Genomic DNA, 24,487 nt, shown 5'->3' with positions numbered 1-24,487 from the left:
AAAAAAAAAAAAAAGGCGGCCAGAGACTTGAATTTCTAAGGCTCCTGATTCCTGCCCCACATTCCCATACCCTACTGCTTTTCTTCTTTGAGCCACAAATCTTACAAATATACAGTTGGCCAAAACTATTGGATAAAAACTGTAAATCTGGATATTTTTTAAGTATTAAAATAAGTGTAATCATTTCAAAAGAAATAAATGAAGTTCATATACTTTAAGTAAAATTGATTAAAAGGTGTTTCTCTTTTAGAAAATGAAATTGTAATTAAAATAATCTTTTTAAATTAATTAATTTTAAAATAACTAATCTTTTAATTTTTAGCCTGAACTAGACAAAGAGGCAAGGGTCTATTAAACTGTGATTTCAAAAACCCAACCTCCAGCTATTTGCCCAAAAGATAAGATTTAAAAACAAAAAAACAAAATATCATGCTTTATTTCATGATACAAAACTATCTATCTGTATTATTATACTGTACAGTATAGGGTAAATATATTTACCTGCAGAATTCGATCTTGGGCAGCGGGAGTTTTGGGTGTCCTCAGAGCAATACTATTGTTGGTGACATTATATTCAGACAAAAGAGTACTGGAAGCAGAATTCATTATGCCAGATTCCTCTGCTGTTTGACGTGCAATTTCACTTGCTTGGCCAACTTTTACAACTTCCTGAAGTTCTGCATCTGAAATCTGAAAGGAATAAATCAATAATCTAAGTAATATTTTAATGTTTAATCTCCAAACTAGAATAGCTTTAAATTTACAAGGATTAATTCTAGAAGAGAACATGGAAACAAACACAATATTTTGCCATTATTTTATCATTTCATATCATATCAGTTTTTTTAAAAAATTGTAAATAATTTGGAATTAATGGATTTATATATTTTTATTTTATTTGACTCTTAATTTTATTGAGAGTGCCTAAACTTTCCATAAGCTTTTTCTGTTTAGTTCTAAAAACAATTGCAATCTATGCAAACTGCTTAACTGATTCAATTCAAATCAATAAATACTTGCTGTCTATAGATACAGAAACAAAATGAAACTGTCTGCTCTTAAGAAGTTTGCTTTCTATCAGGGGAAACAACATAAGCATAGAAAATAAAATGCAAAAAAACAATAACTCCCTCAAAATGCTTATTAATATATTTAGACCCATAAATAAAGTGGGGGAGGAGGGCAGGGGGTTGGAGGCCTACCATAGGATTCTTAAATCAGACATCTATATACTTGTGTTTTATTTTTTAATTTTACTTGTTATTATTATCATTCTGCTAGTTTTAAATTTTAAGTTACAATTCTCTCCTTTCTTCTATACCCAACTCTTTCAAAAGACAAGCAACAGGCTATCAATTATACATATGAAGTCATACAAAACATCTTTCCATATTCCTCTCCCAAAAAAAGAAAAGGGAAAAAAGGAAAAATGTCATAAAGTTTTAAAGTAAACTAATACACCAACTCTTTTATTTCACAGATGGAGAAACTAAGACTGAGTGAAATAAAATGATTTAGCTGATCACCCAAGTAGTTAATGGTAAAGACAGTATTAAAATCCAGGAGTCTTTATATTAGTGTGAGTACTGCAAACCCATCTCCTCTGATGCTAAAGTTAGTACACTTTGCACTATGTCACACTAAATATGACACAGCTAATTCATGTTCCTGTAACCAGCCCCAAAAACCCAATGTGCCCTGTTCATGTGTATATTTTTTTCGCTTGGTCCTCAGGATTAAAATGGATATATCCTTTTACTGACAAAATTAATAGTATTTTAGTTCTCTTTCCACCACTCCAAAAGTATTCCATTTACCTAAGCTTCACCAACCATAGGCTGAAAGCTCTGCCTCATTCTAAAATGACTATGCAGAGAAAAATATTTTATGAAGCTAAGAAATGGCTTTTTGAGGGTTGTTATTCTGAACAAAACTGGATTTTCCTTGGTATTATGATGCATTCCTAAGCAACCACTGCTCAAATGTAATACCTTGATCAGAGGCAAAAAGAATATGGGAGAAGTTAGAAATGGCTTTTTGAGGGTTGTTATTATAAACAAAAATGGATATTCCTTGGTATTATGATGAGTTCCTAACCAACCATTGCTCAAATGAAATACCTCGATCAGAGGCAAGAAGAATATAGGAGAAGTTAACAAAGCCCCCCTAGCCCAGAAAATATTCAGTTTTCTTCTCAGATGAAGGCAGAAGAAAGCAAAACACTTTTCTAAAGATTCAAACCATGTTCTAAGGCTCCTGCAAGTCACAGCATTAGCAAGGTTATGTGCATCTATATGGAAGTACCTGAAGTCAGAAACAAGTAAATATCTTTCTAGGGCTCATCAGATACCACAAGATTATAGAGCATTTCACAGTGAGTTCCACAATTCTTTTCCAGGAGCCTCCAAATTTAACAAGACAATCGATAAGTTAAAAAAAAAAAATTGGTACAATTTAGGGAGCTTCCACTTTAGATATCTACCATATAGGCTGCAAACATGCAATGGTTAACATAATGAAAAAAACATTTCCCAATTTACCTGAGGTGCAGGAAGTACTAATTTGCTTCTCTTTTTAGTAAATTCTGATACTCCACTGGTCTGAAGAATAGCTGATGGCAAATCAGACTCCTTTTTTCTTTTCAAATGTTGTTTGTCTTTCTTCCTATCTCTACTTTCTTTTTCACTATAATGAAATATTGAGGAGGGAAAAAAAAGGGGAGAAAGGAGTTAAATAATTTCCCAAGTGAATAGTGATACCAAAAGGCTGGCTGCCAAAAGTCACAAAAGTCAGGAATAACTTTTCCATCCTGATATATATTGTTGTCAAATAGCTTGTCAAATCAAGTCAACCAGAATTTTTTTTAAGCAATTACTACATGCCAGACCCTATGTTAAGAACTGAAGATACAAAGGCAAAAGTAGTCCCTGTCTTCAAGGAACTCACAGTCTAATCCAGAAAGAATAGTCTTCTATGCTTATTTTGGAAAACAACATTCAACCAAAACAGAAAATAAACAAAAATAATTCTGCAAGCAAAAAAAAATTTTAATAGCATAAAGTAAGTAAAAAAGCTAAAATGCCACAAGTCAATAATAATATTCCCATAATATACTCTCAAATGGATTTTTCTTAGAAAGGAAGAGGGTTTAGAGATATAATTTAACTGGTGAAGGAAACTCCTGAGGAGGAAACTCCATTTATCAATGCATTGTCAACAACTATTCTACAACATATAGAATTAGAATTGCCAAGACTTGAAAAAGATAAGTGATTTCACCAGTTATAGGGATAGCAATGTCAGAAGTAGGACTTGAATCTAGGTCTTCTTGACTCCCAAGGCCAATTTTCTACCCAATATACAACACTGTCTCGTGATTTCTTTAAATATGTCATTTTAGCAAGAATTAAACACCATCAAGAAATTCATAAGACCAAAGAACTTGAATTAGAATTAAAAGATAACATTTTAAAGATCAGGAAGCTAGGAATATGTTGCTATTGCTCAATTGTCTCAATTAAATTCTAATCTTCCTGACTCCATTTGAGATTTCTTGGCAGAGATCCTGGAGTGGTTTGCCAATTCCCTCTCCAGCTCATTTGACAAATGAGGAAACTGAGGAAGACAGGGTTAAGTGTCTTGTCCAGTGTCACATAGCTAATAAGTGTATAAGGCCAGTTTTGAACTCAAAAAAAATGAAATCTTTCTGCCTCTAGGCCCAGTGTTCTGGACTGACTCACTTAGCTGTCTCAGCTAGTAATATAGGAGATCACAGAAAGAGAGAGACAACTCCAGTTATAGCAAATGGAACAAAATTGGAACAGCTAAGATATAAAGAAAACTGTCAAAAAAAAACTTGAAAAGGAGAAAAACTTTTGAATCAAATAGCTCTGAGAAAGGTCTAACATCCAAGACAAATAGTACAGATATACACAGACCCACATATATTTCTGTATAATACAAAGAATAATAAGAGCCACTCCCCAATTGATAAGTAGTTATATATAAAGAATGAAAAATTATTAACAATCACATCAAAGACTGATTCAAATAACTTACAATGAGAATTTTAAACTATTATAAGAGCCTTCTAGTTGGTCTTCTTGCCTCAAGTCTCTCCCCTCTTCAATCTATTTTCTATTCAATTGCCAAAAATAATTTCCTTAAAGCACAGATCTGACCATCACCCCTAACTTAACAAACTCCAATAGCTCCCTATTATTTCCATGACTATAAATAAAATACTCAATTAATACCATTCATAACATGGCAGGACTTCTTGTTCCTCAGAAAAGATACTCCATTTCCCAAAAGTCTTTTAATTGGCTTTCTTCCAGGCAAAGAATATTTTCTAATGACCAGCAGGATGAATACAAAGAGGACTGACGAGACTTACATGAACTGATGCTAAGTGAAATGAGCAGAACCAGGAGATCATTATACACCTCAACAATGATACTGTATGAGGATGTATTCTGATGGAAATGGATCTCTTCAATAAAGAGAGCTAATTCAGTTTCAATTGATCAAGGATGGACAGAAGCAGCTACACTCAAAGAAAGAACACTGGGAAATGAATATAAACTGCTTGCATTTCTGTTTTTCTTCTCGGGTTATTTATACCTTCTGAATCCAATTCTCCCTGTACAACAAGAGAACTGTTCGGTTCTGCACACATATATTGTATCTAGGATATGCTGTAACCTATTTAACATATAAAGGACTGCTTGCCATCTGGGGGAGGGGGTAGAAGGAGGGAGGGGAAAAATTGGAACAGAAGTGAGTGCAAGGGATAATGCTGTAGAAAATTACCCTGGCATGGATCCTGTCAATAAAAAGTTTAAAAAGATAAAAAATAAAAAATTTAAAATTTAAAATTTAAAAAAAAAAAAAAAAAGAATACTTTCTACTACTGTCTCTTGACTTCGTGGGCTTCCTTCAAGGCTTGGTTCAAATACTATTTTCTGGAGGAGGCCTATTTCTGTGAAATTACCCCATGACCGAGGACTATCTTCTAAAATTATCTTCCATTTACCCTACATATTTTGAATATACATAGTTATTTTAATATTATCTCTCCCATTAGACAATGAGCCCCTTGAGGTCAGGAACATATTTTTGCCTTTGTATCACCAACACATATCACACTGTTAAGTACGTGCTGTAAACGTCCTGACTGAACTACGCATTGAAACAAACATGAGATTTCACCTCACACTTAGCAAACTGACAAAAGATTAAAATAGTCAGTGCTAGAAGGACTGTGGAAAGAGGCACATTCATGTGATGTGTAAATTGTGTCCCCTTTAATTTGGGGGGGGAGCACTGATATAAACTGTGTCCTCCTTAATCTTAATTCCAAATGGTTGGGAAGGAATCTTTGGGGGAAGGATCTGAAGTCTCAAATCCTCTTGCCCTCTGAGAGGGGGCCCACCCTCCTAGGGGAAACTCCTAAATAAGTAATCTCATTCAATTGGAAATCTTGGGCTGGAGCATGGTCAACTCCTCTACTGAGTTGAAGAATAATCCCAGCTAGGAGCCAGGACAAACCAAAGGCTTGTCAATCTATCTTTGCCAAATCCTAATCAGGAGTTTGCCCCCTAAGAAAGCTGTCTTCTTAGCATACTGTTTTCTTAGCATAAATAAACCTATTCTTGCCACAAACCTCCAACCTGTATTCATCGGGGCTCTAGCAAATTCTTTCACAAACCTGCCACTGGCCAAAAGGGAACCCATTGCTGTGAGAAGATCTCTCAACCCTCAATTCTCACATCCCATCACATGTACTACTGGTATAACTATAAATTGGTACAAACATTCTAGAAAGTAATTTGGAAAACAGAAATAAGGTTAATAAAATGTCCAAGTCCTTCCACAGTGATCCCACTGCTGGGCATATATCTTAAAGTAGTCAATGATAAAAAGAAAAAGGATTCATAAACATTAATATATTAAGAGGAACATTTTTTGTGCTAAAATAATGGAAATAAAGTGAGTAACTTCAAATTGGGGAATGGTTTGGAATACTGTTGTAGCACCCAAAGAAAGAACACTGGGAAAGGAATATAAACTGCTTGCATTTTTGTTTTTCTTCCCGGGTTATTTATATCTTCTGAATCTAATTCTCCCTGTGCAACAAGAAAACTGTTTGGTTCTGCACACATATATTGTATCTAGGATATACTGTAACCTATTCAACATATAAATGACTACTTGCCATCTAGGGGAGGGGGTGGAAGGAGGGAGGGAAAAAATTGGAACAGAAGTGAGTACGAGGGATAATGCTATAAAAAATTACCCTGGTATGGGTTCTATCAATAAAAAGTTATTAAAAAGAAGAATAGAAGTCTATCAATATATTCATATACCACAAGTACATGAATGTAATCAAATGTTATTGAACCTTAAGTAACCATATAGATGAGAATTTCAGGAAAATGTGAGATGTCATAAACTAATATGAAATGAAGTTGGACAAACCAGGAGATAAATATTCACAATGAATTTAGCAAAGTAAATTAAAGCAAAACCCAACTATTTAATAAAAAAAAAAAAAAAAAAGGAATACTGTTGTAGCATAAGAGATAATGATTATAATGGGAAGACTTTGTAAAGTAAGCAGAACCAGAAAAACAATATGCATCAATACAACAATGTAAATGGAAAGAACAAAAAAAAAAAAAAAAAAAAAAACTGAATGTTGTGCAATTATAGTGAACAAAGCAGAAAAGTGAATGTATGTCACTCCCTCTCTTCTTTGCAGAGGTAGGAGAGGGGTATGGAATAATGTCTATGCAGTTTGGCTCAGATGAAATATTGATTAGTTTTGCTGAACTGATTCTATATTCCTCTTTCTTTAATTCTTTGTTACATGGCAGTTGGGTGGATTGGGGGTAAGAGATGTTTGTAAATGAAGGCAATATGATAATAAAAGATAATCATTTTTAAAAGAAAATGAGGCATGTTATTATAGATATGAAATGTTACATATGATTTCAAATATGATTGATTCAACTTGGAAGGATGCTTTTTTATTTGTCAATTCATTTGGTTCTACTCTGTTAAATGGTTTTAAGGGTTTTATATAAGGTTTTACTCCTATCTGAGTATCTTTTGTGATAGTACCACTTTATAATGAACATTTTTTAAAAAATTAAAAAGGCTACTCACGATCTTAACTCCCCATCAAGATCTTGTTGTCGTAATTTCTTAAAGTCAGCATCAAGTGCCTGATAATTTTCTTCAGATGTATCATAAAAACCTGGAGCAGGCTTTTTTTCAAATGGAATTTCTGCATTATAATCTACTCCTCTTTTCTTTTTCCTTTTCTTCTGAATTTCTATGCCAGCTGCTCGAAGTTCTCTTCTCTTTTGAAGGGCAGCAAGGCGCCTAAGGAATCAGAAAATGATAAGAGCAAATTTTCCTTCTAGAATGAAAAAGAAAGGCATTTCCAAAAAGTCAGAAAATATTAAGAGCAAATTTTCCCTCTAGAATTAAATAGAAAAGCATTTCCATAAAATTAAAGGAAAAAATCTAACATTTAGTAAGAGAGGACTCTCTTATTAATCAGAAGAATTCCTGATATTTCAGTAGTTCCTCATACTTAATTAGCAGCCATGTCAAAACATAGGATATTTTCTAGTCATAAAACTGTTATCCTCTTTTTGAAAAGTGTTAGTATATCATACAAATAGCTAGCAAAAAGTTAAATTCCAAGCAATAAAAAACATTATTTCTACTATGACTTCAAAAACTTACAATTTCTGTAATTATAGTGCTTATTCAATAGGAAAAAATTAGGATACCTTCAAAGTATTAGGACAATGAAATTAAGGGCTAATAGTAAGAAAAGATGAACAATTCTTTAATATTCAAGAAATAGTGAAAAAAGCACAATATTTTCAATGGGTTTGTGACTATTTTGGTTAACAAATTGACTCTCAGTGAAAAAAAAATAAGAGAGACCTTGCTTCTTCCAGTTGTTTCTCTCTTGCTTTTCTCTTGGCCTTCTTTCCCTGGGTATTTGCCAAACGGGCTCTAGCTTCTGAGAGCATTTCAAGTTCATCTGTGGGGGAGAAAAAATCCTTAATGCTATTCCCTCAGAAAAAGGAAGATACTAGGAACCTATATAGTACAAATGATTTTTTCCTCTTGCATAATAAAATTTAATGGACTTTCACATGATTGACTCTTTTTAAATACACTTAAAAAAAAAAAAGATTGAAATTTAACACCCAATACTCATGTAGAGATCCAAAAAAAGAGAATCTTTTCAGTTCCATCATCAACTCAGTATCACTACTATTATGAGTCATTTTGAAAATGTATATGTTTGTGTAGAATGTAGTGCATATGGTATAGCATTTTTAACTTTTTCAAAGTATTCTCATATCTATCATCTCATTGGCCCTTACAATAATCCAGTGAGGTAATAATAATAATAGCTAGACTTTATATAGCACGTCAAGCATTGTACTAAGTGCTTTACAAATATTATCCCATCTGATCCTCACAACAACCCTAGTATAAGTGAGCTATTGTCAAGTGTCAAATTTGCAAGCTAGGGCTAAGAGACATTAAACTTCCTCCCAAGATGACCTAAATCACCCACAATAGAATTAGGAACAAGATTCAGATGTCTGACTTCCCATCTTAACCTCTTCTCCACAATAACTATTGTTCCTTTGAAGACAATTAGATAAAAGAGTCACCAGTTAAAAGAAAAATTAATTTGTGAAAGGAAACAAAAAAATGGAAGCCATTAAAGAAAAGAGAAAGTATTAAAGAGAAAGAATAATTGCCAAAAGGTTTCCAAGTTAAGAAACTCCAGAGAGGTAAAATAAAAAAGAAAAGTCTGAGCAATTCAAAGTTAAAAGAATTTTGTCATGGGAAAACACTTGCCCTCATCCATATCAATTGGATCAGGCCTGGCTGGTTTTGTTTCTGGATTTGGATCAATCTCTCCAGGTTTAAGTTTTCGTGGATCATCTGCTGTCTCCTCTTCATTGTCTCTTTGGGCAGCTTTATCCCTGGAAAGAAGGAATTACATAAATTAAGATTTATGAATTTGCTCCTATAGAATGGCTCACTCCCACAACAGGACCTAAGATACCAGGTTGTATGAAATTGCTTAATAATAATGAATTATAAAAAAGGAAAACAAGACTTGACAGTGCAGTTCTTATAACAAACCCACTCAATGCATCCTATGATTAATATGACTATATAATACAAAGAGATAGATAGACTAGAGAGGAAGAGAAGACAGACTACATCACCAATTAGGGGAAGCACCAACATTGCTCCTCTGGCTGGGGAATCTTGCATCACAACTCTGCAAATCCCGACCAGGAGGGTCCTAGGCAGAGGATCCTCTCCATGGGTGAGATTTCAATTTGGGTACTGATCTATCATGATTTAAATAGCCCAGGGAACAAAGGTGACTAAATGCCAGCAATACTGAGTTCACTTTCTTGAGCAAATCCAGAAAGGAAGCTAGTCCTGCCAGTTTTTCAAGAATGAAGCTTTATTCCTGGAGGCTAGTTCCAATATATAGATAATGCGTCCTGGGTGGATTTGGACAGAACCCACCCAGGACGGTGGTGTTTAAGCTCTATTTGTTCCCAGGGTTATTCAGCAGCTGTAAAATAGGAATGAATATAGTTCACTGTACTATAATTACTTCATAAATGTGGAGGGAAACTGAGGGCCGAGGCCTACAGAATCTTATCCTTATACCTACATCTTTCAATTACTTATTCTTAGAAATTTATACTTCCCACAGCTTTAATTCTATTAAATAAGCCAAAATTAAAAGTTCTCAAAGAAAAAAAAAAAAAAGATGCCATCTCTCTTCACGAATTTCTTCCTGCTTTTATTAGATGGCAGAAAAAAAACTGCTATACCAAACATTTTACTTCACAATTAATATTTAATTTGAAAACTGTGACTTTTATCTTCTGTCTCCTTTACCATCACTGCTACATTTATTCCAGAAATGTCAAATCCCTGTATTACTTTGCTTATCAGAGTTGTGTCTATGAAAAATTATATGTAGTCTCCACACTGCTGTTTCTCCTCCAATTAAAAAACTTTTATGAAGTCAAAATTTTCTAATTTTTTATATTCTATCTCCCTTGTTTAGATGAAAATCTCTTGTCCCATAGTTGTGAATGATATCTGATCTCAATCTCCTCTTAACATTTTCTTGGTGTGAGCTTTTATATTGCGGTCCCATGAACTAGTAACAGTATCCCTTTCTTTTTATCAAAAAGCATCTTGCAAGTGTTATTTATTTAAACAATCCTCAGTCCTGGACATGCCCCTTCCATTCCTGCAGGGTTGCTGGCAGAGGGGCAGGAAATGAAGCAAAGAAGGTGCTAAGAATTTCACAATTTTCAGACCATTATTAAACCTTGACTGTTGATATTTTAAATGTGAGATCCTTGTTCAATGACCACACCAACAAACATATTCCTAGAGGAGCTGAATCATATCAATCTTGAGATTCCTGCTATAAATTAAACTAGAAAAAGGAATTTGCAGATGGATGGCGAAGAAAGAAGCTGGCAGAGTAACTTTTATCATATACCCACACGCAACAAGAAACATTATTTCACAGCATATTTGGTCACCAATTATTGTAAAACTAACAAGCATTTGCAAAAAGATTATTGCAGCTTATGCACTAACATTGGTTGCTGTGATTTAGTGGTAAAAAAATTCTACTAAAAATGGGATAAGAGTCTCTGAATCAAATCAACATATGTTCAGACAAATTGGTAACTTAAATGTAAACGTGAGAGAAGGTGAGGATGGGCTAGATAACAGAGGAAAACATGATTCAAGAAGAGGAATGAGAGACACCAAAAACTGAAAATTTACAGAAAAGTCTCACACCTTTATATTAGGAATATACTCTTCAAAAAAATGAATCAACAGACACTGAATCTGGTGAGTACCAAATAACACCACAAAGGACAAAAATAAATTATATTTTGACAGAAAAAGAAGTGCTGTGATATGAATCAGTTCCCATCATACCTGAATCATCTATCTTACTAATCAGACCATAAAGTTAAGTTCAAGATGAGTTTAAAAGAAAAAAATCAAGAAAATTAATGGAAAAAAAGTTGTGTGACTGAAAATAACTTAATGCTGAAACTATTTAAACAAATTATTTAAAATCAAAAACAGGAAATAAAAGAAATTATACAGAAACCAAATCTAATCATTTGAAACAAGTTCAAGCAATGCAAATTAATTGTCACAACAAAAAGATAAAAAAAGGCCAAACAAAATCTTAGGAAACTTCAGACTTATTTGACAAACAAAAAGATGGCTGCCAAAGGTAACAGCGCTACAAATACAAATAGGCAAACTGTACCAGACCTAAAACTATATTATAAAGCAGCGATCATCAAAACCATTAAGTACTGGCTAAGAAATAGAGTAGTCAATCAGTAGAATAGGTAAGGTTCACAAGACACAATAGTCAATGATTATAGTAATCTAGTGTTTGACAAATCCAGAGACTCCAGCTTCTAGAATTAGAACTCACTATTTGACAAAATCTGCTGGGAAAAGTGTAAATTTGTATGGCAGAAACTCGACATTGACCTACACCTAACACCCCCTCACACCCTATACCAAGATAAGGTCAAAATGGGTTCATGATTTAGATATAGAGAGTGATACTATAAGCAAAATAGAACAAAAAATAATCTAGCTCTCAGATCTGTGAAGAATGAAGAAATTGTGGCCAAAAAAAAAAAAAAAAAAAAACCCTAGAGGACAATATGAAATGCAAAATGGATAACCTCATTATATTAAAAAGCTTTTGTACAAACAAAACCAATGCAGACAAGATTAGAAGGGAAGCAGAAAACTGAGGAAAAAAATTTTCATTCAAGGGCTCTGATCAAGGGATCATTTCTAAACCATAGAGAGAACTCACTCAAATTTATAAGAATACAAGACACTCTCCAATTGATAAATGGTCAAAGGATATGAACAGACAATTTTCAGATAAAGAAATTGAAACCATTTCTAGCCTTATGAAAAAATTCTCTAAATCACTATTGATCAGAGAAATGTAAACTAAGACAACTCTGAGATATTACTACACACCTCTCAGATTGGCTAAAATGATAGGCAAAGATAATGATAATGTTGGAGGGGATATGGGAAAATTGGGACACTAATACATTTTTGGTGGAATTTTAAAACTGATCAAACCATTGTGAAGACCAATATGAACAATGCCCAAAGGGCTATCAAACTCTGCATACCCTTTGATCTAGCAATGTCTCTACTGGGTCCAAAGAGATCACAAAAAAGGAAAAAGGACCCACATGTGCAAAAATGTCTGTAGCAGCCCTTTTTGTGGTGGCAATGAACTGGAAACTGAGCAGATGCCCATCAGTGAGAGAATGGCTGAATAAGTTATGGTATATGAATGTTATGGAATATTATTGTTCTATAAGAAATGAAAAGAAGGATGACTTCAGAAAGATCTGGAGAGACTTACATGAACTGATGTGAAGTGAAAAGAACCAAGAGAATATTATACAGAGCAACAACATGATTATGTGATGATCAACTCTGATGGATGTGGCTTTTTGTAACAGTGTCACCTGATTCAGGCCAATTCCAATAGATTTGTGATGGAGAGAGCCATCTGCATCCAGAAAGAGGACTATGGGGACTGAATGTGAATCACCACATAGTGTTTTCACTTTTTTTTGGCTGTTCTTTGCTTGTTTTTTCATTTTCTTTCTCATTTTCCCCCCCTTTTGATCTGATCTGGTTTTTTTTGTGCAGCATGATAAATGTGTTAATATGTATAGAAGAATTGCACATGTTTTACATATATTGGATTACTTGCTGCCTAAGGGAGAGAGTGGAAGAAAGGGAGAAAAAATTTGGAACACAAGCTTTTGCAAGAGTCAATGTTGAAAATTGCATATATTTTGAAAATAAAAAATAGGCAACAATTTACCAAAAAAAAGAATGATGAACAATTATGAAGAGAATCATTTCATGAAGAAGTGGAGAGTAAAATCTTTTCAAAGTTTGGCAAGATATGTAAATAAGCCAAATCATCTCAAAGTCATTCAAGGATTAAAGTAGGAAGAAAACAGAAACATTAGAAAAATGGAAAAGAATTACAAAAGCCATTTTAACAAAATGTTCTTTCTCCTTCAATGATTAATAGCTCTAAAGAGAACAAAGATGAGGAAAAGGCAAATGTGTATGTGTGTGTAAAAGAAAAAAAGGAGGGAAATGGAGGGAAAGAAGGAGAGAGCTGTCTGTGCAGGAGGGAGAGGAAATCAAGGAACTAATATACCAAGTATCTGAGTGAAGAGAATATGTAAAAGGCATGGAAAAAACTTCAGAACTTATACCCAAAAAAAAGGCAATTAAGAGAATATCAACAATTACAAACCTATATTCCAATTCCTCTCATCTATATAAAATCTTCGAGAGTCGTCTACATGTGAATCAAGAACATCCTTGATAAGAGAATAAGCAGGCTTTTGTGAGCTACCTTAAACAGTAGATCATATATTATCATTTCACAACTGAAAGATGTAAAGAATATATGATTTCATTGTGTTTGGTGCTTGTTGACTATGAAAGTGTTTTTTGAATCAGTAAGACAAAATGCTATATCTTACTAATTCGTTTACATGTCCCCATCTATATGTCAAAAAAATTCAAATTTTTTAAGAAGATATAACAGAAATTACCATCTGATAACTCTCAATTATATAAAAGGGACACATATGTTCTCCAAAGGTATTCACCACTCTAATGATGGAGATTCAGTACATAGTACTTGTCAAAAAGGGGTTACCTGTGGATGTGGTCAGGTCCTGCAGATACTATTTGCAGATGACACTGAGTAGATTAGGGCCTCTCAGAAGAGGATTACAATCTTTTAATGAAAAGTGGCCCAACCATCTACACAGAGCAGACCAACTGCCATAATTTCAACAAACAACTGAATAAGTATACTGGAGAGATGGTCCAATGGTATGTATATCTTGAACAGACAAGACAGATGAATTAGTTAGGCCCAGAGTTAAACAAGAAAAGGAGAACAAGCTGGATTACCTTCAAGAAATTGCAGAGCTCTTTTACTGACCCAAAAGTTCCATGAAAGCAAAGGCCAATTTTTTCAATTATTAATATTCAACTGGTGTTGCGATATAATAGAAGGACAAATTCAACTGCATTTGGAACTCTAAAAATGAGAACTAAAAAAATCATAGAAGGCAATAGAAAAGCACATGGTGGGTGTTGTAAGCTGTTCAATATAACTAATAAGGAACTCTGAGGAAAAAAAGACATCATAGATGTAGTATATGAAGGTAATGGAATATTATTAATCTATAAGGAATAATATTAATCTATAAAAAATAAACAAGCTAATTTAGAAAGGTCTGGAAAGATTTATATGAATTGATGCTGAGCAAAACAAGCAAAACCAGGAATACACTGTACACAATAACAGCAAAAATGTATGATAATCAACTATGAAAGACTTGGTTCTTCTTAGTAATTCAGTAATCCAAAGCAATCCCAACAGAAATTGGATAGAAAATGCCATTGGTATCCAGAAAAAGAACTGTGGAGATTGAATGTAAATGCTACATTCACTCCTTGGTTTTTTTCTTCTCTCCCATAGTTTTTTCCCCTGTTCTGATTCTCCCAACATGATTCATAAAACAATATGTATTAAAATAAATTAACTAATTAAAAAAAAGAAAAAAAGACATCCTTTGATAAGAAATGAAGATGAGTTGGTCACATAGCAAGAATGAAGAATTAAAAGGTGAACAATCAGAGAGCTCCACTGGTACCTTGAGGAAAATGAGAAAGGTCTTCAGCATGTTAAGTATATCCCCTATGATGAACCTTTGAAAGAACATGGACAAAAATCACATAGCTGAACAAGCAGAGAGAAAGTACTTGAACCCAAATTTTCTTGCACTATAAGGTCATCTCACCATCTACCACTCCATAATGTAGTTTGTGGTAATTTTGAACAAATTTTTATGCAAAGTACTCTGTAAGCCTTAAAGCACTAAGTTAGCAATTAATTAGCATTAACTTTTAGAATATGATTATTATTTCTTGGTTTTTGTTAATACTGTAAAGAAAAGCTATGAGCTTGTGAATTTATTTTTTCATCCTGAAACCTTACTGAAACTATCATCTTAATTTCTTCACTGATATCATGAGGTTTTTTATATAACATGATGTCATCTGCAAAGAGACAGTTTGCAATGCCTTTAATGCCTTTGAGTTTGTTCTCTTATCTTACTATACAGCTAGCCTTTTAGAATTATACTGAATAATTATGAAGAAAGCTGAGTATGCTTGCTTTACTCCTGCTAGTGTCTGGAAACCTTGTTTTGAGAAACATGAAGTCACAGAATCAAGAGAATGTGAGGATGGAAAAAAATCTATCAATAGTCATCTAATCCAATCTATAATATAAATGACAACTGGTCATTCCATCTAACCTGAAGACTTCCAAGATAAGGGAAGTAGCCCATTCTATTTCTGAAAAGTACTAACACAGTTTTAGTTGACATCAAGCCTAAAAATCCCCTCTTGGCAACTTACACCTTTTGCTGCAAGTACTCTCCTCTGTGACCAAATCGAACAAATTTAAGCCTCCTTTATGTAACAACTCTTTCAGCAACTACATCCCCCTGAGTCTTATCTTCTCTAGGCATCCAAAACTGGATACAATATTCCAATTAAGGTCTAACAAAGGCAGAGTATGGTAGAAGTATGATCTCTCTATTTCCTGGAAACATTATCTTTCTTAATGAAGCCAAGGTCACATAATCTTTTTTGGCAGACACATTATTCTGATGACTCACATTGAGCCTTCAGTTCCCTAAAGTGTCCAGATCTTTTTCAGCATTGCTATTTAACCATATCTTTACCACCCTGGACTTATGAAGCTGACTTTTGTGTACCCAAGTGAAAGACTTTACAGTTGTTTCTAATAAATCTTAAATTAATGGATTCATTGAAATCTGATTTTGTTATAAAGTGTGTGAGTTATTCCCCAACAACTCTAGGTTATTTGTGGATTTAAAGATCACATGCCAGGAATACTTCACTTCTTTTGCCACGTTGGTAATGAAACATTAACAATTATTATTTAAGTCTAATCATTCAACTAGTTCTGAATCCTAGATCTAATTACACGTTCACCTAACCCATATCTCTTCTCTACTATAAGATACTTATAAAATCTTTGCTAAAATCTAGATAACCTACATGTTATCCCTAATATTTCCCTTATCTATTATTTTAGAAATCCCCAAAATATGTATTTTTTAATATTTAAAGAAATGCCTTTTCACAGCTATTGTTTTAGAGTTTTTGATGAATGCCATATCTTGTCAAAAGTTCTTTCTGCATCTATTAAAATAACCACATGGCTTCTGTTATCTTTGTTGCTCAGAGAATGAATTATATTCATTTTTCCTAATGTTGAGCCATTCTTGCATCCTTAGCATGAATCCAAATTGTTCATGATGAATTACTTTCTGGATAAATATTTTTTAGTCCCCTTACAAGAATTTATTTAAATTTTTTGCATTAATATTCATTAGTGAGAGTAGACTACAGTTTCCTTTCTCTGTAGCCATTAGTTTTTAAAGTAAAATCTTTTTGTGGTTATGGTCACCCTCTTTCAAGAGGATCAAGGAAAGGCTATGTTAGTCTTCAAATTACTTAAATCAGTTAAAAGGCTATTTAGCCCCCTTCCACAGAGAGAGAAATCATGAAGACATTAACCTAACATTTTTAAACAGCAGGAGAAAAAAAGGATTGGAACTGTATGCCCAGAACACTGTCATAGCCTAAGGTTTAACTGCAAAGTTAATGATTTTGTTATATATTATTTCCTTCTTCCCTAAACAAAGCTCTCAATCATTGTGATTCCAAGGTATCCATTCAGATTTAAGTAATTCTTAAAATAAGAATTAGAAAAGAATATATAAATGAAAAAATAAAATATATAGAATCTTACTATCCCCAAGAAGTTTTGAGGGGAAATTGATTTTTGTTCATGTGCTTAAAAAATATTTCCATGTTAAGAGTAACCATAGCTTTCAAAACCTTATTCTAGTGAAATTCAGCAAATCTTTGAAATGTCCTTAAGAGGACTTCAAGATTTGAATATATTGCGTATGTATATTTGTAGTAACATACATCAAGTTGGAGTTCAACTAATAAAACAAATATTAAAGAACTTCAAAGAACTGTGCCTATTAATCTAAGGACTAATAGGAAACACACTTTATTTTATATGCTTTTTTTCCTGTCTAATTTTTCTTCAATTTAACTGAAATCTGAGACAACTCACCCTCCTGATTAATTCATGTTAGCAGATGGCAGGCTTAAATCTAAACAACATAAGGCTATTGACATTGATTTTATCCATTAAAGAATTTTCTTTTAAATTAACTTGTTTTACTTTTATTCAGATTTAAAATTATTTATCATCAAAAGAAGTAATCCAAAGTTTTTTTCAACATTTACTGTGTATGATTTAAATGGTTTGTTTGTTTTTTTTCAAAGACTCACTCACAGGAGAAATTCATAGTGTTCCAAGCACTGTGCAGCTGTCCGCCCAATGATCGGGGCAATGGTTCTCCACTGGGTTGGCATCAATTTGGCCAGATGTAAAAGCTTTTCTTCCTCCTCCCTAGACCATTCTGTTTTTTTAATGCTTGGATCCAGCCATTCATACCTGTCACAAAGAAATGGTGTTATTCCATAACTAATAACATGGATTAATTTTGTACCCTTCATGGACCCCTTATAAGTTTCTTGTCCTAAAAACATGTTGCAAATTATGTTGTTCCCTTCCCTTTGAGGCTACCTTCTTCCTCTTTTTTATTATCATATTAGTATCTAATAACTCCCTATCTGCTCTGAGAGCTAGTAAGTTTTGCTCTCCCCTTCCACCATCATTGTTGAAGTCACTCTGCTCATAAGGTTCCACTCAGGGTCAGATTTCCCCATTCATAAACACTCCCAGATGTATTTGGGATAATATTATAGGTTACATATATATATATATAATGCATTTTTATATATTTAAACATATTCTATGAAACTGCAATATTTTTCACTGGAATAGTGGGACTATAGATGAAATTTTCCCAATGTCAAAACTATACTTTTAGTTGGGAATCTATTCCCAAACTCCTTGTTACTTCCACTTATGCTTTAAAGTTTCCAAAGTCTTGAAATATTCCTTCCACCCTCATAGGTCTATAACATAGGGCAACTATATTTATTCCAACTTACTGGGAAACTGAGCCTCAAATATGTGTAGTAACTTGCTCCAAGTCAAACAAGTTCATGAGAAGACCAGGACTAAGACCCAGTTTTCCTGACTCTCAGATTTTTACACCACACTCTAATTCCAGCTCTTTCCTTAATTAAATTCAAAGAATTGCCATGTGTCCCCCATTAAAACTAAGTACACATTAAGTTTTTTCCAGTTTCCCCTCAGTGACTTGCACATACCATCTGGCCTTGCACTGTTTTGCTGATTTTCTATGCAACAGGGAAGCAATCCGAGACCACTGATTCTTCCCATATTTCATTACCGCCGCTTTGAGAATTTCATCCTAAGGAAATGAACAAGAAAAGGATATAACAACAAAAATTATTTGTTATTAGAATCAATACAGCAGGTTTCTATGGTTTTCCAAACAAGGTTAGGGAACATTCCTTCTTCCCCTCCAAAAAAGGAGGATCAGGAATTGTGGAGCTGGAAAAGAAATTAAAAAATTAAGTGATTTAATGATTTCATTCCACCAATGAAGAAATCAAGGCCAAAAAAGTGATTCCCAAAGTCACCTGGCTGACACCTGGCAGAACTGATACTAACTCTTCTGACTCTTCCATCAAGTCCTTTCCTATTATATCACAGTGGACAGAAAGTTGGACATGTAATCCAGTAGGCTTAGATTTGAATTTTACCACTGACATTCACTTACTATATTAATTACAAGAAACCTGACCTCACTTCATTTTCCTCATCAGTAAAGTGAGGACAATATAGTATCCACTTCGACGTAAATATAATCCACTTGGCAAACATTAAACTATTATATAAATTTACCTTGCTATTATTATTACACTGGCTTAATATTTCTACTATGGGCCTGGGCCTGTAACTTCATGGATCATAAAAAAGATACTGGTATATCTTAACTGTGAAAAATGTTTAAATGTTTAAATTAAAGTATATTATGACCTTGTCATACCCCTGTTCAATAAGTTCCAAGGGTTTTCTATTACCTCCAGGATCAAATCCTTTGTTTGGTATTTAAAGTTCTTGATAACCTGGATCCTTCCTACCCTTCCCTGTCTTCTTATAACTTATCTTCCCTCCCACATTTGCAAAAAGTTTATGTCAGCCCTTTTTGTAGAAGCAAGGAACTGGAAACCAAGTGGATGTCCATCAGTTGGAGAATGTCTAAATAAGTTATGATATATGAATGTTATGGAATATTACTGTTCTATAAGAAACAATCAACAGGATGATCACAGAGAGGCCTGGGGAGACCTATATGAACTCATGCTAAATGGAGTAGAACCAGGAGATCATTGTACACAGCAACAAGAAAATTATGTAATGATCAACTCTAATGGACATGACTCTTTTGAATAAATGAGATGATTCAGGCCAGTTCCAACAGACTTGTGATGCAGAGAGACATCTACATCCAGAGAGAGGACAATGGGGACAACATAGTATTTTCACCTTTTTTGTTATTTGTTTGCTTGTTCCCTTTTGATTTGGGTTTTTCTTGTGCAGCATGATAAATGTGGAAATATGCTTAGAAGAATTGTACACATTTAACTTATATTTGAATACTTGCTGTCTAGGAAGGGGGAGGCGAGGAGGGAGAAAAATTTGAACACAAGGTTTTGAAAGGGTGAATGTTGAAAACTCTCTTTGCATGTATTTTGAAAAATAAAAAGCTATTATTACAACAACAAAAATAAAAATAAAATAACTTATCTTCCTTGATGAAAAGACCAGAGCTGCATAGAAATTTTTCAGTTCAAATAAAAGAAATATAAACATATCAAATATAAATATAAATATAAAACAAAAGAGAACTATAAGAAGGTAAACACAAATGAACAACCATAAGGGACTACATAAGGATAGACTGCTTATACTCTAATAACTGGAGATAATCTGTCTCTCCTCTGAGCCCTATCATTTATCAGAAGTCATTGAGAAATCCCAATTAGACAAGATAGAGAAGTGGTTTTGTTATTTCTTGATGATCTCAAAATTAGAATAGAAAAATTTGAAGTGAGGGAGGAGGGAAGTTCTCTCACATAAACAGCATGTACAAGCAGACATTTATATAAATAAGGAGATTCTGCCCCCTCTCTCCTCTGTGTGGGGGGAGTGACTGATACTCGAACCTTGCTCTCATCTGATTCCATCCAAAGATAGAAGAACACACACACACGCGCGCGCACGTGGCGCAAACAAAAAATATATATTTTATTAACAGGGAAAGAGAAGAAGTAGGGAGGGGAAGATTAAGGGGAAAGAGTGGGTTTAAGGGAGGAGGAAGTTAATACTAAGCAAAAAAACTAAGGCTATATAAAACATTTCTAGTTCTTTATGAAGTGACAAAGAATGGGAATCTAAGGGTGTACCCATAAATTGGGGTATGAATGAACAAGCTTTGGAATATGAATGTAATGTGATATTATTGTGCTGTAAGAAATGATGAATGGGATCATTTCAGAGAAATCTGGGAAGACAGATAAAATGATAAAGAATAAGGTGAACAAAACCAAAATAATTTTATACAGTGACAACAATATAGTAAAGACAAACAATCTCAAAGAATTAGGAACTCTGATCAGCATAACAACCAATTATGATTTCAGAGAATTGATGATGAATCATGCTATTCAACTCCTGACAGAGATAAAGTACTCTGGGCAGAATATTGTATGGGGGGGGAGGGGGCAGAAGAGGGGAAGAAGAAAGGTAAGGAAGGAGGGAGGATATGAAAGATGGCTAATGTAAATCAGCACTTGCTTTGCAATTTATACAACCTATAATCTTGGAGAACTACTTAAAACACTGAAAAGTAAATGACTTGCACAGAGTCAAGAAAATATGTCAGATATGACTTTCACACAAATTTTCCTGATTGATGCTAGCTTTTGTATCCATATGCCTTATTGTAGTGTTATTCTGCACTAATGATGAACAAAAAGTTAGATTTAAAAGAAACCAATAAATCCCAGAAATTGCTCAAAAGTACATTAAACTTTCCCCTACCACACATTTTGATGGACTATAAGCTCTCTGACAGAAATCCTTTTTTAATCTAGACTTCTTTTATCATTCCCAACAGCTAGCAAAGTTTTATAAAGTTAACACAGGAGAATTGTTGAATAGGCAGCTTTCCTATGTTATCCTATCCATCCTACCCACTGGCTGTATTCCAGAATTCCAACTCTATTAAATGAACCCAAATGTTCTGAACCTTAGCTTCAATTAAGATGTAACCATTTCTATCCTAATAAGCCAAATTCACAACATGTCCTCTGTGAACTAGGATAACAGCTCCTACAGTTTCTTCTCTACACAATTCTTCAGAAAATACCCAAATAACCTTCCCAAGGCAAAGATCTAATCATATCACTCCCTGCTCAAAAAATCTTGCCTGCTGTTTATAAATGCAAATTTCTTAGTCTTGAACAATTCCCCATAACCCAGCTCCAGTATGCTTTTCCAATATTATTTCACCTTACTCTCCCTTCTTACATTCTTATTTTCCAGAAATCTGAATCACTCAGAATACTCACCTCCATGTGTTCAGGCTATTTTCCCATATCTGGAATAAACTCCCTCATACATCCAAAGCTTTAAGAATCATTACTGTCTTTCAGGACTTAGCTCAAGTGCTATTTTACTCCTATTACCAACTAGGGCACCAGAAAAAGGAATAAGCTACCTGAAGAAGAGAGTTCATCAGGACAGGAAAGCTGTCTACAAATACATTACAAGAACACAGATCTGCTACAGTATGAAGAAATATCAAAGGCAGTATAATCATAAACCCCTTCTTTTGGAAATGAGAAAAGTTAAACTCAGGAATATTGACTGGCTCAATGTCACAAAGATATTAAGCTTCAGATTTGAATTTAGGTCTTCAATCTATCTGAAACTGAACTGTTGCCACTTTAAGAGAAATGATAGACAAAAAGTACAGAAAGTGGCATTTTCTATCACAGCCAACATGTAGATCTATTTTGCTTGACTATGTTTAATAGCAATAAAGAAAGGAAAAAAAGGAAGGAAGGAAGGAGCCATTGGAGAATATAAAAATAGAAAATATAGATGGTTCTGAGTCTAAACATAGAAAAGGACAACTTTGAAACTAACAAATTGAATTTATATATACAGAATATAAGTGTGTGTGTGTGTGTGTGTGTGTGTGTGTGTGTGTTCTTTTTCCCTGAGGCCACTGAAGTTAAGTGACTTGCCCAGGAGTCATGCAGTCAGGAAGTGTTAAGTGTCTGAGGCCAAATTTGAACTCAAGTCCTCCTGACTTCAGGGCTGATGCTCTATCCACTGTGCCACCTAGCTGACCCTCATATTCTTTTTTTTTTTTTAAAGCTATAAGCAATATTTGCAGTTTTATAATCTTTTTTGTTTGTTGAACATGGAAATGTTCGTTTTTTTTTGGTGATTGTCAAGTTCAGAATAACAAAAAATTTTAAAAGGCCATCATTTGGAAGGAGGATTAAATTCGTTCAGAAAACACAATCAACTATAGTCAATGAAAATACAAGCAGCAGACAGGTGGTACAATACATAGAACCCTGCACTTAGAATCAGGAGGACATAAATTCAAAACCTGCCTCAGACACACCACCAGTGTGACGCCGGGGAAATCAGACGATTTCATCAATTAAAAAAAAAGAATAATAGCAAATTCCTCCCAGGGAGATAGTGAAGATCAAATATAAAGCACTTTGCAAACTTTGCTGGCTATTATTATTACGACCGAGTTGGCAGAAGGCAAATTTCGCTTTCATAAAGGAAAAACTCCTTAGAAATTAGTCATTTAAGATGACAATGAGTATCTTGGAAGGCAATGGGTTTGATCTCTGTAAATTAGACTTTTCAAATCTAGGCCTTAATTTCCAAATAATGAGAGTTGGATTCCATGACTCTAGAATCCCTTCCAGCTCTAAAATCTATGATCTATGTGGCAGTGGGGAATTTTTTTTTCCAGATCATGCGTAGAGCCATAGTGGCATTAAGATCCCCTTGAAACTCTCGAGAACCTAAGATTGTGTAAAAAGCTTCCGGGAAGATGTCGCCTAAATTGGGCTTTAGAGGATAAAGAGAAATTTAACATTATATGATAGGTAGGAAGGACATTCCAGGAGAATGAACAGTAAGAGCAAAGACACCAAGAGTAGGAGGTTGGGTGCAGGATGTTTATGGAGCGCTGCCCAGTTGTCCAGTTTTGACTGGATCGTAGACTGCGTGGAAGCAAGGAGATAATCCTGGAAAGGCAGGGTAGCATCAAATCATAAAGGGCAAATGGAAGCAGGGGAAAGGCACAAGGATTGAGATCTTTAAGGTCCCTTCCAACTTTACACACTTTAGGATTCTGACCACCCCTTCCCCGCCCCCATAGCCACTCCAACAGCACACGGCGCATGCGCACACACCACCACAGGAGGCCAGGTAGAGTGGCAGGAAGAAGAAACTCACCTCCGTATTCCTCCATACGCCCCCTTTAATCATAATACGAGGCATCTTGGCGGAAGGATGAGAGATTCGGCAATCAGCCGAAGCGACCGGGCAAACACTGAAATGGCGTAGCGGTCCCCGAACTCAAAACCAACCCTTCTTCCCAGCACGACCTTCGGCTTCAGAGTGCTCTGCGCAGGCGTAGAGAGGAGGTTAGTCACGCGAGATTACCGGGTCGCTGGGACTAACCCAAACAAGGTAGACAGATTCCCGGTCAAAGCGCCCGCCTGCGCTAAATGACACGCAGGCGCATAAATAACTGGAATAAGCGTCTTCGTTCCCCGATCGATCTGCGGTTGCGTCGATGAAGGGCGGGGATAAAGGGCAGTGGTACTCTTAGCGCCATCTGATGGCGGGAGGTGCGTCATATAAGGGAAAGTTAGTTCTATTGCTGGGTGTTTCCAAGACGGGTTAAAACCTTGGTAGCAGAGATTCGATTCTGTTCAATCCAATGAATATTTATTAGACGCCTGTAATGTGAATGGCTGGGCCCTGGGCCAGGTACTATACTGTCAAAGACAAAAAAGAAGTCCTCATGCCTGCCCTCAAGGGCTTTATATCATTTCCTGCGACTAAAAAGTAAATATAATAAAGCAGGTGTAGAGAGCCCCGCATGACTCA

General features: G+C 34.6%; 1 protein-coding gene across 1 annotated transcript in view; it reads right to left on the bottom strand.

Annotated features, from left to right (window-relative positions):
* Window positions 1-24,135, bottom strand: part of CDC5L (cell division cycle 5 like) — a 46,984-nt gene extending 22,849 nt beyond the window's left edge. The window contains exons 1-8 of the mRNA XM_051997070.1: window positions 23,828-24,135; window positions 18,571-18,674; window positions 17,624-17,785; window positions 8,902-9,029; window positions 7,966-8,065; window positions 7,171-7,389; window positions 2,541-2,685; window positions 502-690 (exon numbers count right to left, since the gene is read on the bottom strand). Of these exons, the coding sequence (XP_051853030.1) occupies window positions 502-690; window positions 2,541-2,685; window positions 7,171-7,389; window positions 7,966-8,065; window positions 8,902-9,029; window positions 17,624-17,785; window positions 18,571-18,674; window positions 23,828-23,872 (1,092 nt within the window). The 5' untranslated portion in view covers window positions 23,873-24,135. The remainder of the gene's footprint in view (window positions 1-501; window positions 691-2,540; window positions 2,686-7,170; window positions 7,390-7,965; window positions 8,066-8,901; window positions 9,030-17,623; window positions 17,786-18,570; window positions 18,675-23,827) is intronic.
* Window positions 24,136-24,487: the final 352 nt, after the last annotated feature.

This window comes from Antechinus flavipes, chromosome 4, assembly GCF_016432865.1.
Source record: "Antechinus flavipes isolate AdamAnt ecotype Samford, QLD, Australia chromosome 4, AdamAnt_v2, whole genome shotgun sequence".
Lineage (NCBI taxonomy): Eukaryota > Metazoa > Chordata > Mammalia > Dasyuromorphia > Dasyuridae > Antechinus > Antechinus flavipes.
Note: the sequence above shows the minus strand (reverse complement) of the source record. Positions and strands in the feature narration are given on the sequence as shown.